This window comes from Salvia splendens, chromosome 17 (assembly GCF_004379255.2).
Source record: "Salvia splendens isolate huo1 chromosome 17, SspV2, whole genome shotgun sequence".
Classification (NCBI taxonomy): Eukaryota; Viridiplantae; Streptophyta; class Magnoliopsida; order Lamiales; family Lamiaceae; genus Salvia; species Salvia splendens.
In genome coordinates this window covers 1,972,376-2,000,205 of record NC_056048.1, presented here as the reverse complement: position 1 = coordinate 2,000,205, position 27,830 = coordinate 1,972,376, and the positions used below count along the sequence as shown (strand labels likewise).

The window sequence follows — 27,830 nt, the reverse complement described above, 5'->3', positions numbered from 1 at the left end:
CCGTATGCATACCGGTACGACCCTTCAACATCTTTTGTCCATCTCCACCACCACCGCTGCGATCACCTCCACCACCTCCATCTCCACCCCCACCCTCTCCACCACCACCATCACCTCCACCACCTCCACCACCTCCATCTCCCCCACCACCCTCTCCACCACCTCCCTCGCCTCCGCCTCCACCCCCATCACCTCCTCCACCTCCATCTCCACCTCCACCACCTCCATCTCCGCCTCCACCTCCACCTCTGCCTCAGCTGCTTCCGGCCGATAATCCTATTTGCATAATTATTCGAGCATTAGCTCCACAATTCCTTTCACAAATCTGTCGAACCTGATAAATTACGAGAAAGTGTGACCACACCACCAATAAATGTTCACTTATACATATATACATCCCTCACTCCTTTATTATACTTCCATCATCGCCTAAATAAACTACCACCTTATGACTAAATAAAATAGCAATTAATATTGCATATATGTGTTTGGCTCTATAATACAATCTTGTTTAAGAAAAATAGTTGGCTAGGTTTTGCCTATGTATGGCAACTCTAACTATAGAAAATTATCAACTATATTTCAAGATCAAGTTTGTAATATGTACTATGTTCTCTATGTTTATAAATATATAAATTATTATCTATGGATACTTGCAGACAATGTGATTTAGAGTTGTGATATATGCAAAACTCAATCTTATTGCAGAACTCATAATAAAAAATACGGATGTCACTTTTAATTTATATTTAGATCATTTTAGAAGGATCACCTAAAATAATCTAAAATTGACTTTAAATCCGGATTATTTTTAAATGACCTAAAAACTAACTAATAGCGACATCCATATAAGATGCATAATTTTTTATCATCAGATTGGCAAGTTACATGATCAGGATTGGCCTGCATTTTGCATTTAAATCAATTCTTATTTTGGTCAAAATCCATGTGATTTATATCTAACTAATTAACCCCATTTAATTAATACTAGTGACTAGACTTGGTTTTAATGTGAAGTTATTTAGAAAAATCACCCTAATTTTTTCCAGGCAAATTTAGGGGAAAAAAATGAAACAGTAAGTTCTCAATTCTCGATCACTCTCATTTATATAGCTAAAAAATTCTAATAATAATTATCTTACACTTCTTAAAATAAAAATGAATATAATGCTTAGTACTGTAAGAAAGTTTATGTAATAATGTGGCTTTGTCAACATTTGGAGGATAATAAATTTATATATAGGTGATCAAGTTATTTAAGGATGAATTTGATTGGTTCAATGAAAATCCATCTATGAAGCACCAGCACCGGCACAAACAACGGAGATGATTGTTGATGATAGCAATGAAGAAGAAAAAGGGAATGTGTAGTATGATGAACAAGACAAAAAGGACTATGAGCATGCATTTGTTCGAACAATGTATGCATTAATGTGTGTTATTTTCTACGTGTTTAGAAGCATACATACATATTACATCATTCTACGATATTTTGATGCATCTCAGCTCATAGAACAATTTAGAAAATGAACAAGTTGAATTTTAATTATGAGAATTACAAGAAAATAAGTACTATAATTAATGCATGGAGATGGTTTATTTGAGAACTTTTCTTAAAGTTAAAGACACTGAACCATATTTGTTCGCAAATAAATTAATATCAAATATCATTACAAAATATATTAATTTCGTACTCAATGTCAGTTCGTTGATTCATGAATACCAGTTTCTGGCTCAATATTAGGAATTGGTATGTTCTATGATGTTATCTGATATTAATGTGTTAGCAAACTAATATTATTTTGAATTCATAAACTCTCGTTTTAATGAAATAAAATTGTAGTACTCTCATTTGTGCATTATGCATATTAATTAATATTACATGTCAACTGAGGCATTTTAACTTGAGCAATAATAGAATCTAAATAGCGTTGATTCACTAATATTCTAAGTGATAAATGTTACTTCCACCGTCCATCACTTAAAGAGTCATTTTGACTTGCCACATGTTTAAGAAATTGTATGACTTTGAGAAGAAAGTAAATGGAGAAAGTAAGTGCAATGCAAGACTTATTTTTAGTACTATTAGTTTTAAAATGAATTATGAGGATAAAAAGTTAGTGGAATGAATCCTCATACCAAAAATGGAAAAAGTAAATGGTTCTTTAAACCGTAGACAATCCAAAATGACAAAATGACTCTTTAAGTGGTATACGAAGAGAATACTAGTATAAAACGATTGTTAAAATTTGGATTTGAAATCTTTTTCGGAGGCACATATTTAACTGGAAGAGTGTATAGCATCTAAATAATAAAAATATATAATTCACAAAAAATCGAGTACTCCATTTTTTAGTCTACTCCTGCCTAACATGAAGTAAATTATCATGCAATGGAAGTAAACTGTAAACTAATATGAAATGGAAGAAATGACCTAACTTGGATAATTGATTAGCTATATATATGACTTGTAGCAACTATTATTCAAATTGAATGCATTGCATAATTGACATATATAGTAACCTTGCTTGGCATAGTCACAAATATGGATGCCTATATATATGATCACATTTCACAACAATTTTCAACCAAAACACATCTAAATATAAGAAGCATAGAGCTCAACAATATGGGACTCAATAAGTTGTTACTTGTGGTGGCTCTCACTTCCATCTTCATCTCCACCACCTCCGCCACCGTATGCATACCTGTACGACCCTTCAACGTCTTTTGTCCATCTCCACCACCACCGCCTCCCCCACCTCCACCTCCTCCCCCACCTCCACCTCCGCTGCTTCCGGCCAATAATCCTGTTTGCATAATTATTCGAGCATTAGCTCCACAAATCCTTTCACAAATCTGTCAAACCTGATAAATTACGAGAAAGTGTAACCACACCACCAATAAATGTTCACTTATACATATATACATCCGTCACTCCTTTATTATACTTCCATCATCACCTAAATAAACTACCACCTTATGACTAAATAAAATAGCAATTAATATTGCATGTATGTGTTTTGGCTCTATAATACAATCTTGTTTAAGAAAAATAGTTGGCTAGATTTTGCGTATGTATGGCAACTCTAGCTATAGAAAATTAGCAACTATATTTCAAGACCAAGTTTGTAATATGTACTATGTTCACTATGTTATATATTATGAATAAATAAATTATTATCTATGGATACTTGTGGACACTGTGATTCTAACTGATTAACCCCATTCATTAATCTGACTAGACTTTGGTGAAGTAATTTAGAAAAATCACTCTAACTTTTTCCAGGAAAATTAAGGGAATGAATTCCTCTTGTATTTATATAACTACAAAATTACACTTGATAGGATAATAATGAAGATATAGAAAAGCATTCATAATCAATTAATTTTTTAAATGCTTTGTACTGTAAGAAAGCTTATGTAATAATGCAGCATTGTCAACATTTGGATGGATAATAAATTTATTGATGATCAAATTATTTATCTAGAGCTCGAATTTCAATTGTTCAATCAAAACCATAATTTGAAGAAGCACCAACACCGGCACCAGCGACAACAACAGCAACAGAAATGTTTCCGTTGATGATGATAGCAATGAAGAAGTGTTAACGCGACAATTATCAATTAAGTAATTTACTTGTTGCATGATTTGTTTCCCGTGTATCATATTATCTCATGAACAAATCCTGCAGCATTTTTAATCGATGAGAACACGTAGAATTCAGTTGCCATTACTTTAGATGTGAAAATACAACATGGTCATTTTATTCTTTTGATTAGATATGTGTTGTAAAATTGAACTAGTTTTATGTATGAAATATATATTTGTTTTTATCGTTCTTGTAATTGTCATTTTTGTATTGTATATTGTTATATATATATATACTCCCTCCGTCCCTAAAGAATATGCATTTTGGGTTTGGCACGGATTTTAATGCATAATTGGTAAAAATAAGTTTGTCCTATTTTTCCATTTCCGTCCATCCCACAAAATTTGTCTCATTTCACTTTTTATTATTTTTGTAGTGGACCCCATATTTCACTAACTCATTCCTATTCACATTTTATTATAAAATTAATATATAAAAGTAGGACCCACATTCCACTAAAATTTTCAACTCACTTTTCATTACATTTCTTAAAAGCCGTGCCGGATCAAAGTGGGACAATATTTGGGGGACGGAGGGAGTAAAGTATTGTTAGTGGAAAATGGGTTCCACCTCATTAGAGAGAAAATAGTTCCAAAATTAGAAAGTGCATATTCTTGTGGGACGGAGGGAGTATAAATTTATAATATATTATATTATATTGATTATAAAATTTATATAGTAAAGCCCCTACAGTAATTTTTTTCTGCGTCCGCCACCGTATACAATGACGGATCCAGAAAATGAAACTCGTAGGGTCGGATACAGTGAAGAGTATTGTTCTCGCGTTTCAACACCGATGAGGTTTTCTTTGTGGCTTCATTTGCAGTTATATATCACCCCAAATTGTGCACCTCATGCTATCATTGTCGTCATAAACTCTTTTTTTTAGATCAAATACATCATCCAAATACTCGCACAGAACAACATCTCATTTTTTGCTTCACTTACAAAGGTTTGAAATTGATGAAGTAAAATCATATAAATAAGTGATTTCGATAAAAAAAAATGACAAAATAAATAAATTTATTAACACTAAAAATTAAATTTAATTCTAAAATCATTTTATCCTATCACTTCACATGACTAACTAAAGTTTTATGAAAATATTACACTATTAATTTTTAATATTTTGAAATAATCTATTTTTATTACTTTCCATCAAAATAAGATATATCCATAGCTACGAATCCATTAGTGTATTTTTTTTAAAATCTGAATTACATTTATAATGATGAATTTAATACTACTATTAAATGCCTTATTTTCTCTGCCCACCAACTAAAAGTGGATCCCGCAATAAACCTTTCTTTTCCGATCCCACCTTTGTTCTCTTTCGTCTTCTTCTTCTTCTCAACTCCATCTTTTCATTTTCTGCAACTCATTTTTCGAATTTCTTCTCGAAAATGTTCAAGGTGTTCCTCTCTCTCGATTTCTCATCAAACTTATATAGACACCAAACACTGCATCTGCTATCTTCTCCGCCATGACACACCGTGGGGTCGACGGCGATTTCAAAGACCGGAACTAATGGAGTTTCTCAGCCCGCGATGGCCGGCAGTGGGGTCGGACGACCCCCTCCGACCCCACCTAGATCTGTCATTGTATATATATAGGTTACCCCAACTCTATTAGTATGAGGTCTTTTGGGGAGTACCCCAAGAGCAAAACCGTGAGGGCAATATCATACTAATGTGGAGTACGGTTGTGCACCACCTATCCCCAACAAATACTATATGTGTGCGTCATTAAATGTCTCATTTTCATTTTTTTAGTCCGTCGCCAATAAATGACTCATTTCACTTTTATTATATTTAACAAGTGAACCTCATATATCACTACCTCACTTCACCCACATTTTATTATAAAATCAATATATAAAAGTATGACCATATTTCACTAATATTTTCTACCACATTCTTTTATAAAATCAAACACTACATCCGTCCACAAAAAAGTTTTACCATTTCTGGCCGCTCACCAAAATTATACTAATTCTATGCAACAGATGATAGCGACTATGCTGAAAACAACAATTGTGTCGGGATGACTTGAAATTTGCACCGTGCGAATTTCAAGTTTCAAGTCTCCGTACGAATTTCAAGTCATTCCTACAAATTCGACGTCTTCGGCATCATCGACGTAAACTACATCAATAGTTCACGAGAAAATTTAATTTTAATATATTACAATCAAATAAGTATACTACAAAATGAAATTATAGAATAATGCTGAGTCGTTAAAATAAACTAAATGTGATTCATTATAAGGTGATGCATTCTATGTTGAGTCGTTAAAATAAACTAAATTATAGAATTTGCTTTACATCAGAAAATAAGGAGTACTATTCTTTTTCTCCCACATATTATGTCGTCTCTCTCTCCTTCTCAAAGATGGAGCTTAATTCATAGTCTTGTTAGTATGCAAATTTCACCCTCACATCGTTCAGCTTCCATCGATTTAATGCTCAATCATGTTTGCTTAGGAAGGGCTAAGAACTGTTTTGGATAATATCCAAAAAATTTAAAAGTAGAAAAGGTATGAAAGAAATCTTGTCCCTCTTACTGTGTCCGCCAATGCTCCCAAGATCACAAATTCATCATAGTCATCATCTCTCAATGACGAAGATTCCAAACATTTCCAAATTTCTTCTTCTTTTTCTCATCTCCTTGTGTTTACACGCAGCTTCTGCTGCGGATAAGCACCAAGATTTTGTTGAATGTCTAACCCAAAAATTCAAGGACTATTCTTTGATTTCAAGCAACGTTAACACCCCTTCAAACTCATCCTACTTTTCCATCCTCCGATTCCCCATCCAAAGCCTAAGATTCATCTCCGATTCCACTCCGTCATCGTACAGCCGGAGCACGAATCTCAAATCCCCCCGGTTATCTACTGTGCCAAAGCCAGCGGCTTGCAGATCAGAACCCGAAGCGGGGGCCATGATTACGAGGGACTATCGTACGTTGCAAATGTCCCGTTCGTGATCCTCGATTTGATCAATCTCGAGGAAATCACGATCGATGCCACAGAGAAGACCGCATGGGTCGAAGCAGGCGCAACCATTGGTTCTTTATATTACAGGATCGCCGAGAAAATCCCGGTTCTAGGGTTTCCGGCCGGAGTATGCCCGACTGTCGGCGTTGGCGGCCACTTTAGCGGCGGCGGCTATGACACACTACTGAGAAAATATGGCCTAGCCGCAGACAAAGTCATCTATGCGAGAATAGTGGACGTCAACGGCAGAATCCTGGACAGGAAATCAATGGGCGAGGATCTGCTCTGGGCCATCAGAGGCGGCAGGGGCGCCAGTTTCGGCGTGATCACTGCCTGGAAGGTGCAACTGGTGGATGTTTCAGAAACAGTCACTGTTTTCAATGTCGGCAGGACTCTGGAGCATAACATTACCCAATTAATTCACAAATGGCAATCCATCGCGCCCGAATTCGCTGATGATTTGTTCGTGAGAATCATCATATTACCGGAGACTCTACGCTCCGATGTCCAAGGAAGAAACAAGACGATTCGAGCTATATTCAACTCACTATTCCTCGGGAAAAATAGACTTATTGCTTCCGTTGATGCAGAAGAGCTTCCCCGAGTTGGGGTTAGTGAGAGAAGACTACAAAGAGATGAGCTGGATCGAATCCGTCTTATTCCTCGCGAGTTTCCCCTTCGATGCACCAGAAATGCTGCTCAACAGATCTCAACCGGCGGTGAGATACTTAAAATCGAAGTCCGACTACGTGAAGAAGCCCATCTCCGAATCCGGGCTCAAAGGCATATGGAGGAGGATGTTCGAGGCGGAGGCCGGCTAGTCTGTGATCATCCTCACCCCTTACGGCGGGAGGATGTCAGATATTCCTGCCTCCGCCACTCCGTTTCCTCATAGGGCCGAAAACTTGTACAAGATCCAACACCTGATATTTTGGGACGAGAGCTATATAAGCTGGATGAGGAGGCTTTACAAGTACTTGACTCCTTATGTGTCGCGCTCGCCTAGGAAAGCGTACCTCAACTACAGAGATCTCGACATTGGTGTCAATAACCCTAATGGGAAGACGAGCTATAAATGAGCGACCGTTTGGGGTAAGAAGTATTATTTGGATAATTTTGATCGCCTTGTTCGGGTGAAGACAATGGTTGATCCGCATAATCTTTTCAAGAATGAACTGAGCATTCCGCCGTTGCATCGAAGATTCATTCGGATAAGCTGGTGTTACTCATGTGCGCATGAGGTTGATTGCAAATGTTTTATGCAATTAACTATTTGATGTCATTTGTATGAATGATGACTTGTTGTGGTAATTAGATGATCACGAGTATTTTTTTTATTCTTTATTTTGTTGAGAAAAGGGGAAGTATCAATAAGCATTAAAGAAGAATAGAGTTCCAAGAATGGAGTTCCAAAAAGCATTGAAGATGTGCATGCATTGTTCCAATAGTAGTGTAGTTCCATGAATATACATTTATTGTAGGATCTCAAAAGTCACCAACATCCCTATAAATATATGGGTGTTGAGTACCATTTTATCATTCAATCAAAATACAATAATCTTCTCCCATTGCTTTCTTCTCTAAATATGTTGTCTATACCATTTAACATGGTATCAGAGCGGGTTTGGACTCAGATAAGGTATCATCATCGTCCTTGATACCTTTCTCGGCCCCTTCCCGTTTTTTTGTTTTTCCTTTTTCCGCTGTACCTATAACCATAAGCCAAAATGTCAAATGACAACTATATAGTAACCGAAACCTCAGATTCATCTATGGCAGATGAATTTGCCCGGCAATTTGCCAACTTTATGCGCAATAGTTTTGCGATGAACCAACCAAATCCACCAGAAACAGCTTCCATGCCATTCAGAATTGACACGCAGCCCCTCCACATTGGTGGGAATAAGTTGAATGGAGAAAATTACGCCCTTTGGTCCGTATTGATGAAGACGGCAATAAGCGGTCGGGGAATGGTATCTCACGTCACCGGAGTGCCTCCTTCCCCACCGCGAACCGATCCAGCCTTCATACAATGGGAACAAGCCGATCACTGTGTGATCACTTGGTTAATACAAAACATTGAGCCTCGACTGGTCAGTCGAGTTTCACAACATCCGACGGCAAAGCATATATGGGATGCGTTGGCCGTCACATATGGGAGCGGAAGAGATAAAATCCAGGTGTATGATCTTCAGTTCAAAGCAACCACACTGAGACAAGGAAGCAGTTCATTAGAAGAAATATGGAGCCGGTTGGGAGAGATCTGGATTTCAATCGACCAAAAACAGACGAACCCAATGAAATGTCCAGAGGATATGGAGATTCATAACAAATTCATACAAGATCAGAGAGTATGTCAGTTTCTCTATGCAATTGATAGCAAATATGAAACAACCAAGAGAGAGATACTGAAAATGGACCCGCTTCCCTCCGTCGACTATGCGTACAACCTGATTCAGCAGGAGGAGACACGACTCCGAGTGTTACAACAGGCAAACACCGGCGGAGCAGCTGCCATGGATGGAATTGGAACTGGCCTCGCCATCCGAGGGTGGCAGAACCCTACCGGCGGCTCTCGGGGTGGCGGTCGCGGCAGCAACGGTGGTGGTCGCGGCAGCAACAGTGGTGGTCGCGGTAGTGGCAATGATAGAAATCAGCGAAGTGATGAAGAAGACAAGTCAAAATTGGTGTGTTCCTACTGCAAACGGAAAAGACACACAAAAGATTCATGCTTTGAACTAGTTGGATATCCAGATTGGTGGGAAGAGAAGCACGGCAAGCCGCTGCAACCGCAAACACCCTGGAACCGTGACGGGCACGCCGCCGCAGCAGTTGGAGGCGACGGAGGCAACGCCGTGCAGGGAGTCGCACAAACCGCCGGTGCTATCCAGCCAGGAGGAAGGACCAGAAATGAAGCTGCTCAGCCGGCGAACACAACCGGGGCAGCAAACTTCGTTGCCAGCGGAAGTGGGAGTGTAATTCACGATTGGAGTGAAGAATTGATGAGGGGAAAGGCGGCGCCCGATTCAGGTAGATTAGGGTTAGGGGGCTCTTTTATTGGAAGCCCCCAAATCTTTGGGAAATTACAGGTTTTACCCCACCAAAATTCTCAGTCACAATTAGCCCCAAAATCTCCTGAAAATTCCATAATTTCCCAAACCACTTGCCAAAATCGATTTCAGCATCTCGAGAAGCTTGGAGTTGTGTGTGCAGTATCTAATGGCCATGAGAAAAATGATAAATGGATTTTTGACTGTGGGGCAACCGATACCATAACATATGATGCCTCAGACCTTACCAACCTTCAGAAACCTCTAAAATCCCATATCCAAACTGCCAATGGGGAATTTACGGTGGTTGAGGGGGCTGGAACCGTTAACATTTCCCCAACTTTGCAGTTATCAAATTGTCTATATATTCCTTCGATGTCTCATAAGTTATTATCCATTAGTCATGTCATAAAGGAATTGAATTGTACGTTACTAATGCAGCCACAATTTTGTCTGTTGCAGGATATCCGAACCGGAGAGATAATTGGGCGTGGCACTGAACGTGATGGGCTTTACTATGTGGATGAGATAGCTCAAAAAGGGACTGCCATGTTAACTCACGGATCAGCTGACCGGAAAGCTTGGCTTTGGCATCGGCGCTTGGGTCATCCATCTATCGGTTACTTAAAATTGTTATTTCATAGTATTATTCCTAAGCATGACATGTACTGTGAAACTTGTCTTTTATCCAAAAGTCATCGGAACTCTTACCCATTAAGTAATACTCGTGTTGAAACCCCATTTGCCTTAGTACACTCTGATGTTTGGGTGCCCGCACCAGTTATTGGGGGGCAAGGTTTTCGATATTTCTTAGTTTTTGTGGATGATTGCACTCGCATGACCTGGATATATTTCATGAAACAAAAATCTGAAGTTTTGTCACACTTTACCCATTTCTATAACCTTATCCAAACTCAGTTTCACAAAACCATTCAGGTCCTTCGGTCAGATAATGGGGGGGAGTTCGTTAATTCTACCATGAAACAACTCTTCCAAAACAAAGGCCTTATACACCAAACCACATGTGCTCATACTCCCGAACAAAACGGTGTGGCTGAAAGGAAAAACCGATCTCTCCTCGAAATGACTCGTTCTATGCTTATAGAGTCAAAAGCCCCGAAACACTTCTGGCCAGAAGCCATTGCCACCTCAGCCTATCTCTTAAACCGATTGCCCACAAGTATTCTCAAACACAAAACTCCTCTACAAGTCTTTTCCACCTTCACAAAAATTCCTCCGCCCTTGACTCTTGAACCTCGCGTCTTCGGATGCTCTGTTTTTGTCCACATTCCTAAACATGAAAGAACTAAACTATCCCCTTGCGCTATCAAATGCGTTTTTGTAGGATATGGGGTAAATCAAAAGGGATATAGGTGTTTCGATCCAAAGTCCAACCGGATGTTTGTTACAATGAACTGCAACTTTCTTGAAACTGAGTACTTCTTTACCCATCTTAGTGGCCAGGGGGAGAGTAATGTTAGGGATAACAATGATACGGACCCGCTAAGTTGGATCTCAATGCCACTGCCAACGCCAAGCAATCCTGATGCGGATCTATCAGAGAAAACAGTAAGCAATTTCGTTGAGCAAGTCTCTGATGTGGTAGAGTCCATCGTAGAAAGTGGCATCGCCTCAAATATTTCTCCATTAAGGTTATCCAATGTAAGTAATCCTGTGGATACAGATAATTGTTTAGCTAACACTGTAAGTGCAGAAGAAAATTCAATTGAGACCGAAGAAAGGGAAATTGAGGAAGTCGAGGTCGAAGGAGTTGACCCTGACACTGGGAGGTACATACTTCCACCAAGGTCAAACAGAGGAGTTCCACCCAAAAGGTATACGCCAGAGAGGATTGACAAGAAAAAAGCGGTACTCTGTTGTGAACCTAGCCAAAGGCCATTTATCAGAGATGGCTAGGGCTTTCGAGAATGCACTATATGAGGAAGAAGAAATACCACAGACATGGGAAGAAGCTATGAAATACAAGCATTGGAGAGAAGCAATGAAGAAAGAGATTGATGCACTGATTCGAAACCACACATGGGAGAAATGTGCTCTACCAGAAGGGAAGCGACCAGTGGGTTGTCGATGGGTCTTCACTATCAAAAGAAGACCTGATGGCTCGATAGAAAGGTACAAGGCACGACTTGTCGTAAAAGGCTATACTCAGACATATGGAGTTGACTATTCTGAGACCTTTTCTCCAGTAGCTAAGATGAACACAATTCGGGTGTTGTTATCCATTGCTGCTAATAGGGACTGGCCATTACACCAGTTTGATGTGACGAATGCCTTCCTACATGGAGAGTTGAAGAAGGAAGAAGAAGTTTACATGGAGGCACCCCCAGGTTTTGCAACAGATTTTAAAGCAGGTGAAGGGTGCCGATTGAGCAAGACCTTGTATGGATTAAAGCAATCTCCAAGAGTATGGTTTGGGAAGTTTGCTGGGGCAATGATTAGCTATGGATATACACAGAGCAATTCAGACCATACGCTATTTTTTAAGAAGCAGGGAGATAAGATCACATGTTTAATCATATATGTTGATGACATGATTATTACAGGTGACGACCTAGAAGAGATTGAGGAATTAAAGAAAAATCTTTTTCAGGAATTTGAGATGAAGGACTTGGGGAATCTCAAGTACTTTCTTGGGATTGAAGTGCTAAGGTCAACCAAAGGAATTTTTCTGCGACAAAGGAAGTATATCTTGGACATCCTAGCAGAGACTGGCCTACTGGAATGTAAACCAGCAGACACTCCTCTGGCAGTTAATCACGGATTACAAATCAGAGAAGGAGCCAAGTTGGCTGACCGTAGTCGATATCAGCGACTAGTCGGAAAACTCATATATCTCTCGCACACTAGGCCAGATATTGCCTATGCAGTTGGGGTCGTAAGTCAGTTCATGCATAAGCCGCAGACAGATCACATGGAGGCAGTACTTAGGATTTGTCGGTATTTGAAGGGAACTCCAGGGCATGGAGTGTTGTTCGCTAAAAATGGGCATCTTGAGATTCATGGTTATACAGATGCTGACTGGGCAGGGAACCCAAACGATAGGAAGTCTACAGCAGGCTACTTTACCTTTGTTGGAGGTAATTTGGTAACATGGAGAAGTAAGAAGCAGAAGGTGGTGGCTCTTTCGAGTGCCGAAGCAGAATTTCGTGGGATTAAAAGTGGGTTGACCGAGATTTTATGGTTAAGGAGATTGATGAAAGAGATTAATCTCCCTCCAAGCAAGTGCCAGTTGTATTGTGATAACAAAGCCGCTATAAGCATCTCACAAAATCCAGTACAACATGATCGAACGAAGCATGTGGAGGTTGACAGACACTTCATCAAAGAAAACATTGAGAATGGGATTGTCGAACTCCCTTTTGTTCGCTCTGAGGATCAACTTGCCGACATCCTAAATATATGGGTGTTGAGTACCATTTTATCATTCAATCAAAATACAATAATTTTTTCCCATTGCTTTCTTCTCTAAATATGTTGTCTATACCATTTAACATATTTTGTGTGATTGAAAAAATTGAGGTTGGATCAAGTACAGTTCTTTTTAGAATAAGGAGCATAATTATACATAAAAAAATATGCTCCTACGTTTTACCATAATTTAGAACATTAATTTAAAAAATGAATCAAAATGTGGAGCTAGTTACGTATAATGCGTAACGAAATAAAAGACAAATTGATCAATTTATAGGTCGCTGAATTTAATTGTTGGATTAATCCATTTGAAGAAATTCGTTAGAGAAAATGATGGTTAATTAGAGAAAAAGTAGACCTTGGATCAAAAAATATTTCTTTTTAGAATAAAGAGTATAGTTATAAATAAAAGAATAGTTCTTTTCTTACCTTCTTCCCATGTTATACTTAAGGTTGTATATCTTGTTTTACACTGATAATTAATATCGTTCATGTCTTCTAATGCCAGTATATATATGCTGTTGTAATTTACGGTAGTAACTTGAAAATTTAAAATTTTAATGTTTCAGGGTGGGACTTTCATAATTGGCTGATGAATTATGAACGTATTCACATGAGCTCCTATTTTCTAACCTTAGTATTGTATGGAGTGATCTTCCTTCTATGCAGTAGTGCATTATTTGTACCTTCTATGCAGCAGACGATAGCGACGATGCCGAAAACTGCGATTGTCTCGGAATGACTTAAAATTTGCACTGTTCGAATTTCAAGTCATTCCGACAAAATCGACGTTTTCGACATCATCGGCGTAAACTACATTAATAATTCACGAGAAAATTTTATTTTAATATATTACAATCAAATAAGTATACTACAAAATAAAATTATAGAATAATGCCGAGAAAGGATATCATATTTATATGTGAGGAAGTTCCAACCTCAAGATTTAAAATTTTAAATTTTCAATAACTACCATAAATTACAACAGGAAGAATAAATCTGATGTTTCTGCAGGGTTGTTTCTCGGAATGACTTGAAATTTGCACTGTGCGAATTTCAAGTCATTCCGACAAAATCGACGGTTTTCGGCATCATCGGCGTAAACTACATCAATAATTAACGAGAAAATTTTATTTTAATATATTACAATCAAATAAGTATACTACAAAATAAAATTATAGAATAATGCCGAGAAAGGATAGCATAGTTCCAACCTGAAACATTAAAATTTTAAATTTTCAAGTTTCTATTACAACAAGAAGAATAAATCTGATGTTTCCGCAGGAGATTTATGTAGGGTTGTTTTGTAAGTTAGAAGAGAAATTAAAGTAGGAAAAAGAAAAAAATAGATAGTAATGTTTCTATTTTAAAAAATGTTCTTCAGAATTGTGGGATATATCAAAATGGAAAATGTGTTTTTTAGAGTGATAACTCGTTATGACATTTATTTTGCTAACACCATTTTGAAATGTAATAAATTAGTAGTAATTGACTACTAGTATTTTTTTGGTAGTGATTTGGGTCACAAGCATGAAACAATCGAATCAGAAAGAAGAAAAGTGATGGTAACATATTATCATTGAGGTGGAAAGAGTTGGGATGAGAGGAATCAATAACTAATACTCCCCCCGTTTCTTCATAGTTGAGTCATTTTTCCATTTCGGGAAGTTTCTTCATAGTGAGTCATTTCCATATATAGTAATTATTTTATCTTTCTTATTTTACTCTCTCTACTTTATTCACTTTCTACTTTATTCTCTCCACCATTTTCTCTCTCTTACATATTTTATCTATTTATTCAACACACTCAACATCTCTTTCTTAAACTCCGTGCCGAAAAGTTTCGCTTCAACTATGGTGAAACGGAAGTAGTACTACTATAAGAATATAAGCCATATATTGGTGCTTGTCCATTTTCATCATAATAACCATCATGGAACAAAATAAGATATAAAACCAAATTATATAAACCAATTTGAGCTGTCATCCAATTGTAAATAATAAAGTCTGGTGTCATTCTTTCATGACTTATATTGTCATAATTTCAGTTCAAAGAAAAATCAACATTATATTTAGTGATTTAATAAAGTATTTTTATTTTTTCATATACAACTATTATACATTAAAATTAAATAATCTCCGCAGAATAAATAGAAATAGATATTATAATTAATTATCCTTTTTACTAAATTTACAATAATGCTACTCCCTACGTCCCATAATAGATATCACACTTTCCTTTTTAGTTTGTCCCACAAAAGATGTCACATTTCCTTTTTTTTGGAAAAAACTCTCTCTCACATTAATATAAATATACTATCTTCTCTCTCCACCTAACATACAAAACAACTTCACCTAAAATCTTGTGCCAATCTTCAAGTGTGTCATCTATTATAGGACAGAGGGAGTATTTTATAACCGTATTGTTTTATTCAATAATATATTTACACCTTGCATAAATAAAATAGATATCAAATAAAGCAAACTTTTCTGAACAAAGTCCAAGAATAATATTTTCAGTGTGTTCCAATTTTCCAAATTTATATTATGCCTTGATTTTTAATAAAACATTATTAATCATCCAATAAAATTTCAGACGTCTCCAGCTATAGAGCTTGCAACTTTCAATACCAACTTTGTGATATGTATATGTTCTTAATGTTATATATATAAAGATATTATTATTATTATATGTGGTTACTTGCACAGTGTGATTTATCTCTAGCTAGCTAATTAACCTTATTAATTAATCTACTATAGTGTCTAGATAAAAATTAAGGGAAAGTTGAAACAGCAAGTTGTGAATTAACTCTCATATATGTAAATAAAAAAATATACTCCCTCTATCCACCATTTAAATAGCTATTTTGCCATTTTGAGTTGTCCACGATTTACTAAATCATTTACCTTATTCCACTTTTAGTACTATTTTGCCATTTTGAGTTGTCCACGATTTACTGAATCATTTACCTTATTCCACTTTTAGTACAGACCTCACATATTACACTCACAATCTTTTATAAAACTAATAAGTAGTAGTACTAAAAGTGGATCTCCCGTTTCACTAAATTTCTTCCTTTACTTTTCTTCACAAAGGCAAACAATTTATTAAAATCCAACTTCAAAAGTTAAATAAAAAAAATATTGATGCAGTAATCCATAGTCAATTTACTTTTATTATATGCTTATTAAACGAAGACGGTCGTTGATGATGGAAATGAAGAAGAAAAAAAGGTATATGTAGTCTCCATTTGAAAATTTACAAAATGACGTCTAAATCTACATTAACTGCATTTGAAAATTTACAAAATGACTCTCATAAATATTGTTAATTACAATTTCCCTCTATATTGTATGCAATTTATATTTTGCACTTATAAATTTCTATGATTTTCATTTTCATCCTTCAAATTTTTATAAATTATATTTTCATCCTTTAAATACTTAAAATTTACTCGTAAAATAAATTTTTTACGTGAGCATGAACATGACAAAGAGGAGGACGAGCGTGTATATATCGTTCTTGCGGATTATGGCACGTATGCAGAGTGAACACGAAAGTTAGAAATTCACTTGTTGTGTGATTTGTTTCCGATGTTGGATTAATTTTGGCACACTTGCAGAGTTTAAAAGTATTTATTGATGAATTATTGTTAAATTATCTTACAAACTTTTTCTCATGTCCTACAAACTTTTAAATATAATAAATAAGTACTAGTATTAAAAAAGTAACAATATGTCAGGAAGAAAATGAAATTTATGGTTACAAAATATGTTTCAGACCATCCATGTTATTCAGACTAGGGTCTAGGTGGTATGTGTTTTTTAACTTGCATACTTTTTTTTAATTCAAAACTCATTTAAAAAATCTGTTGGTTCGTCCCATTGCCTCTTTCCAATATTTTGATTTTACCAGTTTTTCCATAATATGTGGTGTCTCCTCTTCTTTAATTTGAATTATTATGATTAATACATGAAAATGATCATTACTAGTACATGTATTATGCATATTAATTAATGTTTATTAATCAAATGAATGCAGTATGTCAACGATGCATTTAACGTTGAAATATGTACCTTACTAGTCATTGTTATCATGCCAAATATTAAATATTCAAAGTCTAATTCATAATCTCTTCACAAAATATTTAAGTGATAAATCTATTTATTTATTTATATAGAAAACTCTAGAATTCAAACTTTAAGCTTCCATTTAATTTGGTAACCACTACAAATCTCGCATTAAATATGTACACACTAACTATATCATCGGATATATTTGATTGAAACAATATAAATAACACTAATATTGGTAAAGTAGAAGCGATTAAAAGTTTATTCACAATGCCATCATATAAATAACGTTGTAGTACTTGTATAAATACATTTTTATTTTTGGATCTACTCCTCCTAAGGTGAAGTAAACTGTGGATATTATGTAAAAATGTCCTAACTTGTATAATTGATGAGCTATATATGACTAGTAGCAACTACTGCTATACAAGTTGCATGCATTCCATTAATTAACATATACTATATATTTAATTATGCCTATATATATGATCAATTTTCAACCAAACACATCTAAGTATTAGTAGCATTGAGCTTAATATGAAGCTCAATTTGTTACTTGTGGTAGCTCTCACTTCCATCTTCATTTCCACCACCTCCGCAACCTTATGCATACGGTTGCTAGGCGTAAACATCTTTAATTAATCTACTATAGTGTCTAGATAAAAATTAAGGGAAAATTGAAACAGTAAGTTGTGAATTCACTCCCATATATGTAAATAAAAAAATATACTCCCTCTATTCACCATTTAAAGAGTTATTTTACCATTTTGAGTTGTCTATGATTTATAGAACCGTTAACCTTATTCCACTTTTAGTACATACCTCACACATTACACTCACAATCCTTTTAAAATTAAATTTCATCTTTTATTACTATAAATGGGTCTCACCTTCCACTAAATTTCTTCTTTTACTTTTTTCTCACAAAATTAAACAATTTCTTAAAATCCGTGCCGATTTCAAAAGTGATATAAAAACATATTGATGTAGTAGTCCATAATCAAATTACTTTTATTATGCTTTGTAAACGAAGACGGTTGTTGATGATAGCGATTAAGAAGAAAAAAAGGAATATGTAGTCTAATGAACAAGACCAAAAAGAGTATGAGCATACATGATGTATCTGTCCGAGCGGATTATGGCACGTTTGAAGAACATTCTTACAAACTTTTAAATCATTAATTAATTGCTCATACTGTTTAAAAATACATCATAACAATATATCAATAAAAAAATAGAATTTATGGTTACAAACTTACAAACATATATATGCTGTGCATTAGAACAATATATACTATTATTCAGACCATGCTCCGGATGACTATTTCAGACCATACAATTTATTTTTCAACTAGCGGTCTAGCACACCTTTTCTATTCAAAACTCATTTTAAAGATCTGTCGGTGTGTCCATGTACACTTCCTTCCCTAATTCACCTTGTAAAAATGTATTGGTGACATCAAATTGGCCAACCTCGGTATGCAGCAACTGAAAATAGCACTTGAACCGTATTCATTTTTGCCACGTACTCCCTCCGTCCCCCATCCCCCATAATTTGTCATCATTTGACTTGACACGAGTTTTACGAAATATAATAGAAAATGAGTTGAAAAAGTTAGTGGCATGTGAGTTCTACCCCATCCCCCATAATTTGTCACCATTTGACTTGGCACGGATTTTAAGAAATAGAATAGAAAGTGGATTGAGAAAGTTAGTGACATGTGGGTCCCACTTTTATATATTAGTTTTATAATAAAATGTGAGTGAGAATGAGTTAGTGGAATATGAGGTCCACTGCCAAAAATGGTAAAAATGAAAAGTAACAAATTTTTAGGGACGGAGGGAGTATGTGATATTGTCTCCTCATGCATCCACTCTTTGTATACTCGATAGATTCATCCGGTCTTTGCTTGATAGTGAAAACCCACAGATTGCCAATACTTTGGATAATTGACATTTCTCCTATTTACAATACGGACCGAGGCTTCCATATCTTCTTGCATGGCCTCTCTCCAGTATTTTGATTTTACCACTGTAGTATGCCTTGAATATGTTGTTTGTCGCTAGTCAAACAGGGGTCTCGCTGTTAGTATGCCTTGAATATGTTGTTTGATGCTATGTTATGTTTCTGTTTTAGGCCTTAATTTTCTTATTGGGCCTAGCCCGTCGTCTGTATGCCTATTTTATATAGAAGTATGGCGCATAACTTTGTAATCCGAAAACAATCTGAATACAATTTGTTCTCATTTCCCCCCTATGGATGTAGCCAACACAATGTTGATAAACCACGTAAATCTGTGTCTCTTTACGTTTCTGCTTGTCTCGATTACACAATTACTCTATTCTATCACAACAACCGCTTCTTCAATTTTCTCGTACTCTTTCCTCAGAGAATAAAAATGAGATGAAACTTACAAGTGTATCGAAATGGTCAGTTTTGCGGGTAATTCTCCTGTTATAATTGTCTTACTTATTTTAGTACTGATGTACATTACCTCTATATTATAATCTACGTATTTTGAAGCATTAACAAATTTTAGATTATTTTCTTTAGTAAACATTTTACGTTATTTTACGATATATTGATGCAAGTCACATAACAATTCAGAAAATGAATCTATATGGAGTTTGAATTATGAAAATTACAAGAAAATGATCATAATTATTGCATTATGCATATTAGTTAAAGTTATTAAATCAAATGCTATATGTCAACGCGGCATTTTAACTTGAGCAATAATACAGTACCCCTCTGCCCACGATTTAAGTCTCACTTTGACTTGGTGCGGATTTTTTAAAATGTGAAGAAAGTGAGAAAGGAATATGAGTCCCATTTTTATAAATTAGTTTTATAGTAATAAAATTTGAGTGTAATGGGTTAGTGGAAAATGAAGTCCATTTACTAAAAATGAAAAAAGCAAATGTGGACATTATTTTATGAACGGAACAAATTGACAAAGGTGAACATTATTTCGTGGACGGAGTAAGTAGTAAGTAATATCCAGAATCTTCATAACGTTGATTCACAAATCACAAATATATCTATACAAAACGTTTAAATTTGCCGTTTTAGAATCTTAAAGTCTAGTTTTTAGTCTCTTCACAAATATTCAGGTGATAAATATATTTAGCGTAAGCAGAAGCGATTAAAAATTGATAATTCACACCATATACATTTTTTTAGAGTTAATATATAGTTAAATCATGAAGTTTGATCAAATTCTAGTATGTCCCATGAAATTTTTTAATGAAATTGAAATATTAAATCCCGAAGTTTCAATTTTTTTCAATTATCCCATCCATGCACAAAATGTCAGTTTTAGCGATATTCAAAACGACATGTTTCATTAAAATAAATATTTTTTTCCTTTACATTCATTTATTTTTTTCATTTATATTCTTATCTTATTGAAATATTGTCGTTTTTAACATTACAAAAAAATGTTGATTTTGTGCATGGATGGAACAATTGAGAAAAATTGAAACTCCATGATTTAATATTTCAACTTAAAAGTTTGCGAGACAAACCATAATTTGACCAAACTTCGTGATTTAAATTGCTATTAACTATTTGTTTTACTGGGTCTACTCCTATCTAAAACTAAGTAAACTTTAAATAGTACTATGGAAATGGCCTAACTTGGATAATTGATGAGAGAATATGACTTGTAGCAACTACTATTATTCAAATTGAATGCATTCCTTAATTGACATATATACTCGACATGAACATTTATGCCTATTGAAGAGGAGAATTTATATTTATTCTAGTATATACAATGTGGAGGGATTACACGCCTCATATAGGCTAAGGAATTCTACACATGGTAAGATACAAATATGATTTACCCTAGCTAGAATTAGGGAAAGAATAATTATAATTGATTCCGTGATCTTCGTGTATCTCCCGTGATATTATGCGATATTGTGTATCTTCCAACACTCCCCCTCAAGTTAAGTAAGGGGGATTTCCCATTCTTAACTTGCCTAATACTTCACCAAAACTTCTAGCGTCAACTGCTTTCATGAGGATATCTGCTAGCTGGTCCTTTGAACGAACATATGGGAGATCTATCACTCTTGCTTCTATGTTTTCTTTGATGAAATGTCGATCTACCTCAACATGCTTCGTTCGATCGTGTTGTACCGGATTTTCAGATATACTGATCGCTGCTTTATTGTCACAAAAGAGCTTGCACGGTTCCTTTGACATCAAGCCTAGTTCCGTCAGTAACTTCTTTAGCCATAGGATCTCCGTTATCCCACTCTTGATCCCCCTGAATTCTGCTTCTGCACTTGATAGGGCTATCACCTTTTGCTTTTTGCTTCTCCAAGTCACCAGATTACCTCCAACGAAGGTAAAGTACCTTGCAGTCGACTTTCGATCATTCGGGTTCCCTGCCCAATCTGCATCTGTGAACCCGTGTACTTCTAAGTTCCCGTGGTTCTCGAATAGGATCCCATGCCCTGGTGTTCCCTTCAGATAGCGCACAATTCTTAGAGCCGCTTCCCAATGATCAACTTGGGGTTTGTGCATGAATTGACTGACTACTCCCACGGCATATGCAATGTCAGGTCTAGTGTGGGAGAGATAGATAAGTTTACCCACCAGACGTTGATATCTCGTTTGATGAGTGAGTTCAGCTCCTTCTGTCAGTCGCAGACCATGATTCTGCATCATCGGGGTTTCTGCCGGCTTGCAATCTAGCATTCCTATTTCAGCTAAGAGGTCCAGAACATACTTCCGTTGATTAATAAATATTCCCTTCTTTGATCGCATTACTTCAATACCTAGAAAATATTTCAATAGACCCAGGTCCTTCATCTCGAACTCGGTAAACAGGTTCTCCCTCAACTTTCTGATTTCTTCCTCATCATCGCCAGTAAGGATCATATCATCCACATAAATAATTAGACAAGTGATCTTTCCCTCCTTCCTTTTTATGAACAGAGTATGATCGGAATTACTCTGTTGGTATCCATATTTCTTCATGACCTCAGTAAATCTTCCAAACCACGCCCTTGGTGATTGCTTCAAACCATAAAGTGTCTTTTTGAGTCTGCATACTTCCCCTGCCTTGAACTCCTCACTGAACCCTGGTGGAACTTCCATATAGATTGGCCGAGTTAGCTCCCCGTGTAAGAACGCATTAGTTACATCAAACTGATGCAGTGGCCAGTTTTTCGTCGCAGCAATAAAGAATAGCACACGAATAGTATTCATCTTGGCTACATGTGAGAAAGTTTCTGCATAATCGACTCCATAGGTTTGAGTATAACCCTTCGCCACTAGCCTTGCTTTGTAGCGGTCTATCGATCCATCTGGTTTCCTCTTGATTGTGAAAACCCACCGGCATCCCACGGGTCTAGATCCTTCTGGTCTCATACATGCTTCCCATGTTTTATTCTTCATTAGTGCCTTTATTTCCACAAGCATTGCTTCCCTCCAATGTGGTATTTCCATTGCCTCCTCTGCTGTCCGGGGAAGTTCTTCTTCCTCGTATAGTGTGGCCATAAAGGCCTTTGCCATTTTGGTCAGATTTGCCGTCACCAAGTTCGCCACTGAATATCTGTTTTTTCTTGATATACGCTCGGGACTGTATCTCTTAGGTGGGACGCCTCTTGTGCTCCTGTTGGGGAGGATGTACTGTCCAGTGTCCCCATCAATTGCAACATTCTCCACGGGTTCTACATCAGTACTGTTAGGAATAGTTGCACTATTGACATCAGTTTCAGTGGTTACCTCGGATATCACTGGAGGAGAATGGTCGGGTGTGGATGACTGAGGAGGCTCTGCCGGTGACAAGACGGGCTCGGCGACAGTGCTAGCTGTCTCTGTTAGTTCCGCCGCAGATTCGCTTGGTGATGGCACGAACCAATTCAGGGGTCCACTTGACCGATTAATGGTTATACTCTCCCCCTGACCACTAAAATTGGTGTAGTAGTACTCACATTCTAAGAAGTTACAGTTCATGGTCGTTATTATCTTCCTAGACGACGGATCATAGCACCTATATCCTTTCTGATTTATTCCATACACCAAGAAAACACACTTTATTGCGCACACGGAAAATTTGGTTCTCTCGTGTTTAGGGACATGAACATATACAGAGCACCCAAAGATCTTAAGGGGTAGGGTAAGAGGTTCAGGCACATCGGCTAGAGAAGATAAAAACTGCAACGGGGTTTTCATTTTCAAGATTTTTGTAGGGAGACGGTTCACCAAATAAACAGATGTAGCAACCGCTTCGGGCCATAAAAATTTTGGAACATTAGAGTCAAAGAATAAAGCACGAGTTATCTCCATAATGATCCTATTTTTCCGTTCGGCTACTCCGTTTTGTTCGGGGGTATATGGGCACGAGGTTTGGTGAACTAACCCTTTGTTCAAGAAAAAATTTGACATTTCTTTATTAACAAACTCCCTCCCATTATCAGACCTAAGGATTTTTATGGATGTCTGAAATTGAGTCTCGATTAGTTTGTATAAAAGGACATATTTTTCGTAAACTTCTGATTTGTTTTTCAAAAAATATACCCACGTCATTCTTGAACAATCATCCACAAACAATAAGAAATATCTAAAACCATGATCACCAATCACGGGCGCAGGGCCCCAAACGTCAGCATGAACAAGTGAAAAAAGACTCTTAACACGAGTTTCAGTAGGTTTAAATGACTGTCTGTGGCTTTTTGCCAAAACACATGACTCACACTCAAAATCCTTAAGATGCGAAAAATTCGGGAAAAGCAATTTAAATAACCAAGAGATGGATGACCTAGACGTCTGTGCCACAACCAAGCGTCTCGAGTTGCAGATCCGTGAGCCAGCATCGCGGCACTGTCTTGGTGAGCCATCTCGTCGACATAGTAGAGGCCTAGACGCTCAGTGCCACGCCTAATGATCCTCTTCGTCCTGATATCCTGTAATACACAGAAATTGGGATGCATCAGTAATGTACAATTCAATTCCTTTGTCACGATGCTAATAGACATCAATTTCTGCGACAATTTGGGAACATAAAGACAGTTTGACAGTTTCAACGTTGGGGATATCTCAATTGTCCCACTCCCTTCTACTGACGTAAGTTCCCCATCCGCAGTTTGTATATGACTTTTCATAGCCCCACAAAAATTCACAAAATCCTGTCTATCATGAGTCATTGTATCGGTCGCTCCACAGTAAAAAATCCACCGATTATCTTTCTTACAAGACTTATGTTGTACAGCACAAGCAATAGGTAATTCATGTAATATTTCAAATCTGTTGGGGCTAATAAACAAATCATCACACAGTATGGGGTCATTTTTTGAATTATTCAAAGTATGGGGGGCTGCATGCATAATTCGGGGTTCAGACTGCAAATTTTCAGGAGTTTCGGGGTCAATCTGTGAATTAAGGGAAGTATGGGGGTTTAAGTTCAAAAAATCATATGGGCTAGGTTTTATGAACCCTAGCCCATTACCTCCTTCGTCGGTTGATCCGCCGCTCTCCACTCCCCCGAATCGCCCGGCGAACGCTGCTTGTCCGACCTCCTCTGCCCGCTTGCCGCTGCCGCCGTGTGGAGGGACATCGTCCGCGTCCCGTCCTCGAGTGGGGTTGTCTATTCCGCCGGCTTCCCCTACTCCAATGGCCAGTTTGGCCTTCCCCTGTTGATTCTCGTCCCACCAATCTGGAAACCCGATCAGTTTGAAGCAATTCTCACGGGTATGTTTGTTCATTCCACAGTTAGAGCACCATAATTTTGTTTTGTCGGGCTTGGTGGCTCCACAGCGGCTGTTGGTGGCAGTGGGTGGCTGTCCAGGTCGAGGCGGCGTCGGTTGGGTACGGGGTCTGGTTTGTCGGGATCCAAAGCCGAATCCGACTCCATTCGCTGCTGTGGTTGAGTCGGGACTAGTCGACGGCATAATTTTGAGTCGTACGGCTTCTCGTTTCACCCAGCCGTATGCGACGTCTACCGGAGGCGTCGGGCTTTCCTTGAGGATGTCCCGTCTGGTTCCTTCGAACTGGGGGTTCAATTCTGCCAGAAATTTGTACAATCGTCGCTGATTGATGATGTTCCGATATTCACCTATCCCTTTGTCGCAGCACGTGATGGTTTTGGTCTGGCAACGGTCGATTTCAATCCACACTCCGTGTAAGGTCCTCCAGTAGGTCTTCAAGTCGGTGTCCCCTTGGACAATCCGGCTGGCCTTGTCCTCCAGGTCATAGATCAAGTATGAATCGGACGTACTTTGATACGTCACAGCCAAGCTATCCCAAATAGCTTTCGCACTTTGATGGTGTGCGAAATCTGCCACGATCTCGATCTCCATGTTGTCCACGATCCAGGAGAAGACCACCAGATCGGTCTCCTCCCATTCCAGAAACTCCTTGTCGGTTGGTTTTGGGGGTTCCGGCACCCCGGTGATGTGCCGCAATGCCCTTCGGCTTCCAATGGCTACCCGCATCAGTCGGGCCCATAGTGCATAATTTCTTCCATTTAGCTTGAATGCTACTGTAACATTCTTGCTTGCTTTCAATCTGAGATCGCCATTCTTAACATCGTCTCCTTCTGCCATTTTCAGGTCCGGTTCGTCCGTCGCCGCCTTCTGGTCGGGACAGGTATTCGGGCAATGACGAGATTATATTCTGAGCCTGTGATTATATGGCTCTGATGCCATGTTGAAGAGGAGAATTTATATTTATTCTAGTATATACAATGTGGAGGGATTACACGCCTCATATAGGCTAAGGAATTCTACACATGGTAAGATACAAATATGATTTACCCTAGCTAGAATTAGGGAAAGAATAATTATAATTGATTCCGTGATCTTCGTGTATCTCCCGTGATATTATGTGATATTGTGTATCTTCCAACAATGCCTATAGATATGATCACATTTCTTAACAATTTTCCCCTACCCAGCCTCCGTTTGTTATACTGTTCCCTGCTCCCCTTCCCGCTAACGTAACAATCTGCCCATCTCCGCCACCACCGTCTCCTTCCCGCTAACGTAACAATCTGCCCATCTCCGCCACCACCGTCTGCCAAATAATATGTCACTACTAATAAATACTCCGTCTGTCCACGAAATAAACTACCACCATTTGAATAAATAAAATTTCAATTAATGTTGTGTGTTTGTGTTTGGTACAACCTTGTTGAAGAAAAATAGTTTGCCTATGTATGGAAGCTCTAGCTATAGAAAAATAGCAACTACATTTCAAGACCAAGTTTGTAATATGTACTATGTTCTCTATGTTATATATATAAATAAATAAATTATTATGTATGGATACTTGCAGACAGCGTGATTTATCTCTAACTAATTAACCTAATTAATTAATTAAACCGTTTTTTTGAAGTTATATAGCAATATCACCCTAATTACCTTTTTTCCAGGAAAATTGAAACATTAAATTGTGAATTACCTCTCATATATAACCCTTACACTTCCTAATATTGAAATGAAGATATTGAAAAGCATTTTGATGCATTACTCCACAATCATTTTATTTTTTTAATGCTTTGTACCGTAAAAAAGCTTATGCAATAATGTGGCTTTGTCAACATTTGGAGAGATAATAATGTATATGTGGATGATCAAATTCTCTTTAAAGAGTTTGAATTTGATTGATTCAATTAAAATCCTTCGAGGAAGCACCAGCACCAGCACCAGCACCAGCACCAGCACTAGCACCGACAACAGAGTTATTGGTGGTAGCAATGAAGAAGAAAAAAGGAATATGTTTGATGAACAAGACAAGGAGGACGAGCATGCGTCTTTCTGAGCAAATTATGGCACGTTTACAAAGTTAACACGATAGTTGAAATTTACTTGTTGCATAATTTGTAGTCCTTTTTACAGACCTTTAGATCCAATAACTAATTACTTTTTAAAAAAATATAACAACCGTATATGCCAAGGAAAAGTTACTAAAATTTATGGTTGCAGATATGCATCAGATCATTACATGTATGGGCAATACAAGAGTGATCAACACATTATCATATCCTTTTAATATATAGAAAAGATATTTATATCTACTTCTTAAGAATTGAATAAGTGTCACGACCGCATTTTCTAAGGATAGAAAACACGGTTGATCGCGACTAGTGGAGGATTAAAGAAGCGGGGAAGAAAGGGGAAAACAACACAATTCGACCATAGCTCGAAACAAACGGGAATAGCTCGAATTACAATCAGAGTTTTGAACAAAATAGACTTGAGTCTTTTAAGATGCACAACGGAAGCAAATGAACGCGGTTCCATGTATGAAGACATGAACCTCCGAGAGTCAAAATCTGACTGAATTAAATGTCTTGTCTCAATAGCACTTCCTCCACCACTTCGCTGCTCAACCTGCACATTTAGAAATATATGCAGGGCTGAGTACAAAAAGTACTCAGTGAACACATTGCCGAAGAATACACATATACATTTGAAAATATTGTCAAGCCATCATCACAGTAACACTCGGGGTGTTGTTGAAAAGACCCGAGCTTACTAAAAATATCACATTGGGTTGCAACCCCTTTTTCCTGTACTTTTTCTCCGTTAGCTCCTCGTATTTTTCCATCATAATATTGAACAAAAATCCCAAAATTTATTTAAGCGCATAATTGAATTATCGCAACTA

The 27,830-nt window shown here is 37.2% G+C and overlaps 1 protein-coding gene across 1 annotated transcript; it reads left to right on the top strand.

Annotated features, from left to right (window-relative positions):
• Positions 1-2,629: 2,629 nt before the first annotated feature.
• Positions 2,630-7,542, top strand: LOC121775420 (berberine bridge enzyme-like 18). Its single transcript, XM_042172503.1, has 2 exons — positions 2,630-2,812; positions 6,511-7,542. The coding sequence occupies exons 1-2, from the start codon at positions 2,630-2,632 to the stop codon at positions 7,540-7,542; spliced, it is 1,215 nt and encodes a 404-aa protein (XP_042028437.1).
• Positions 7,543-27,830: the final 20,288 nt, after the last annotated feature.

What these genes read in the sequence shown, in the direction of transcription:
- LOC121775420 (XM_042172503.1), top strand. Translation starts at nt 2,630, where the DNA reads ATGGGACTCAATAAGTTGTTACTTGTGGTGGCTCTCACTTCCATCTTC. An exon ending in TGCTTCCGGCCAATAATCCT is followed by an intron (nt 2,813 to 6,510) that starts GTTTGCATAATT and finishes GTCATCGTACAG; the next exon opens with CCGGAGCACGAATCTCAAAT.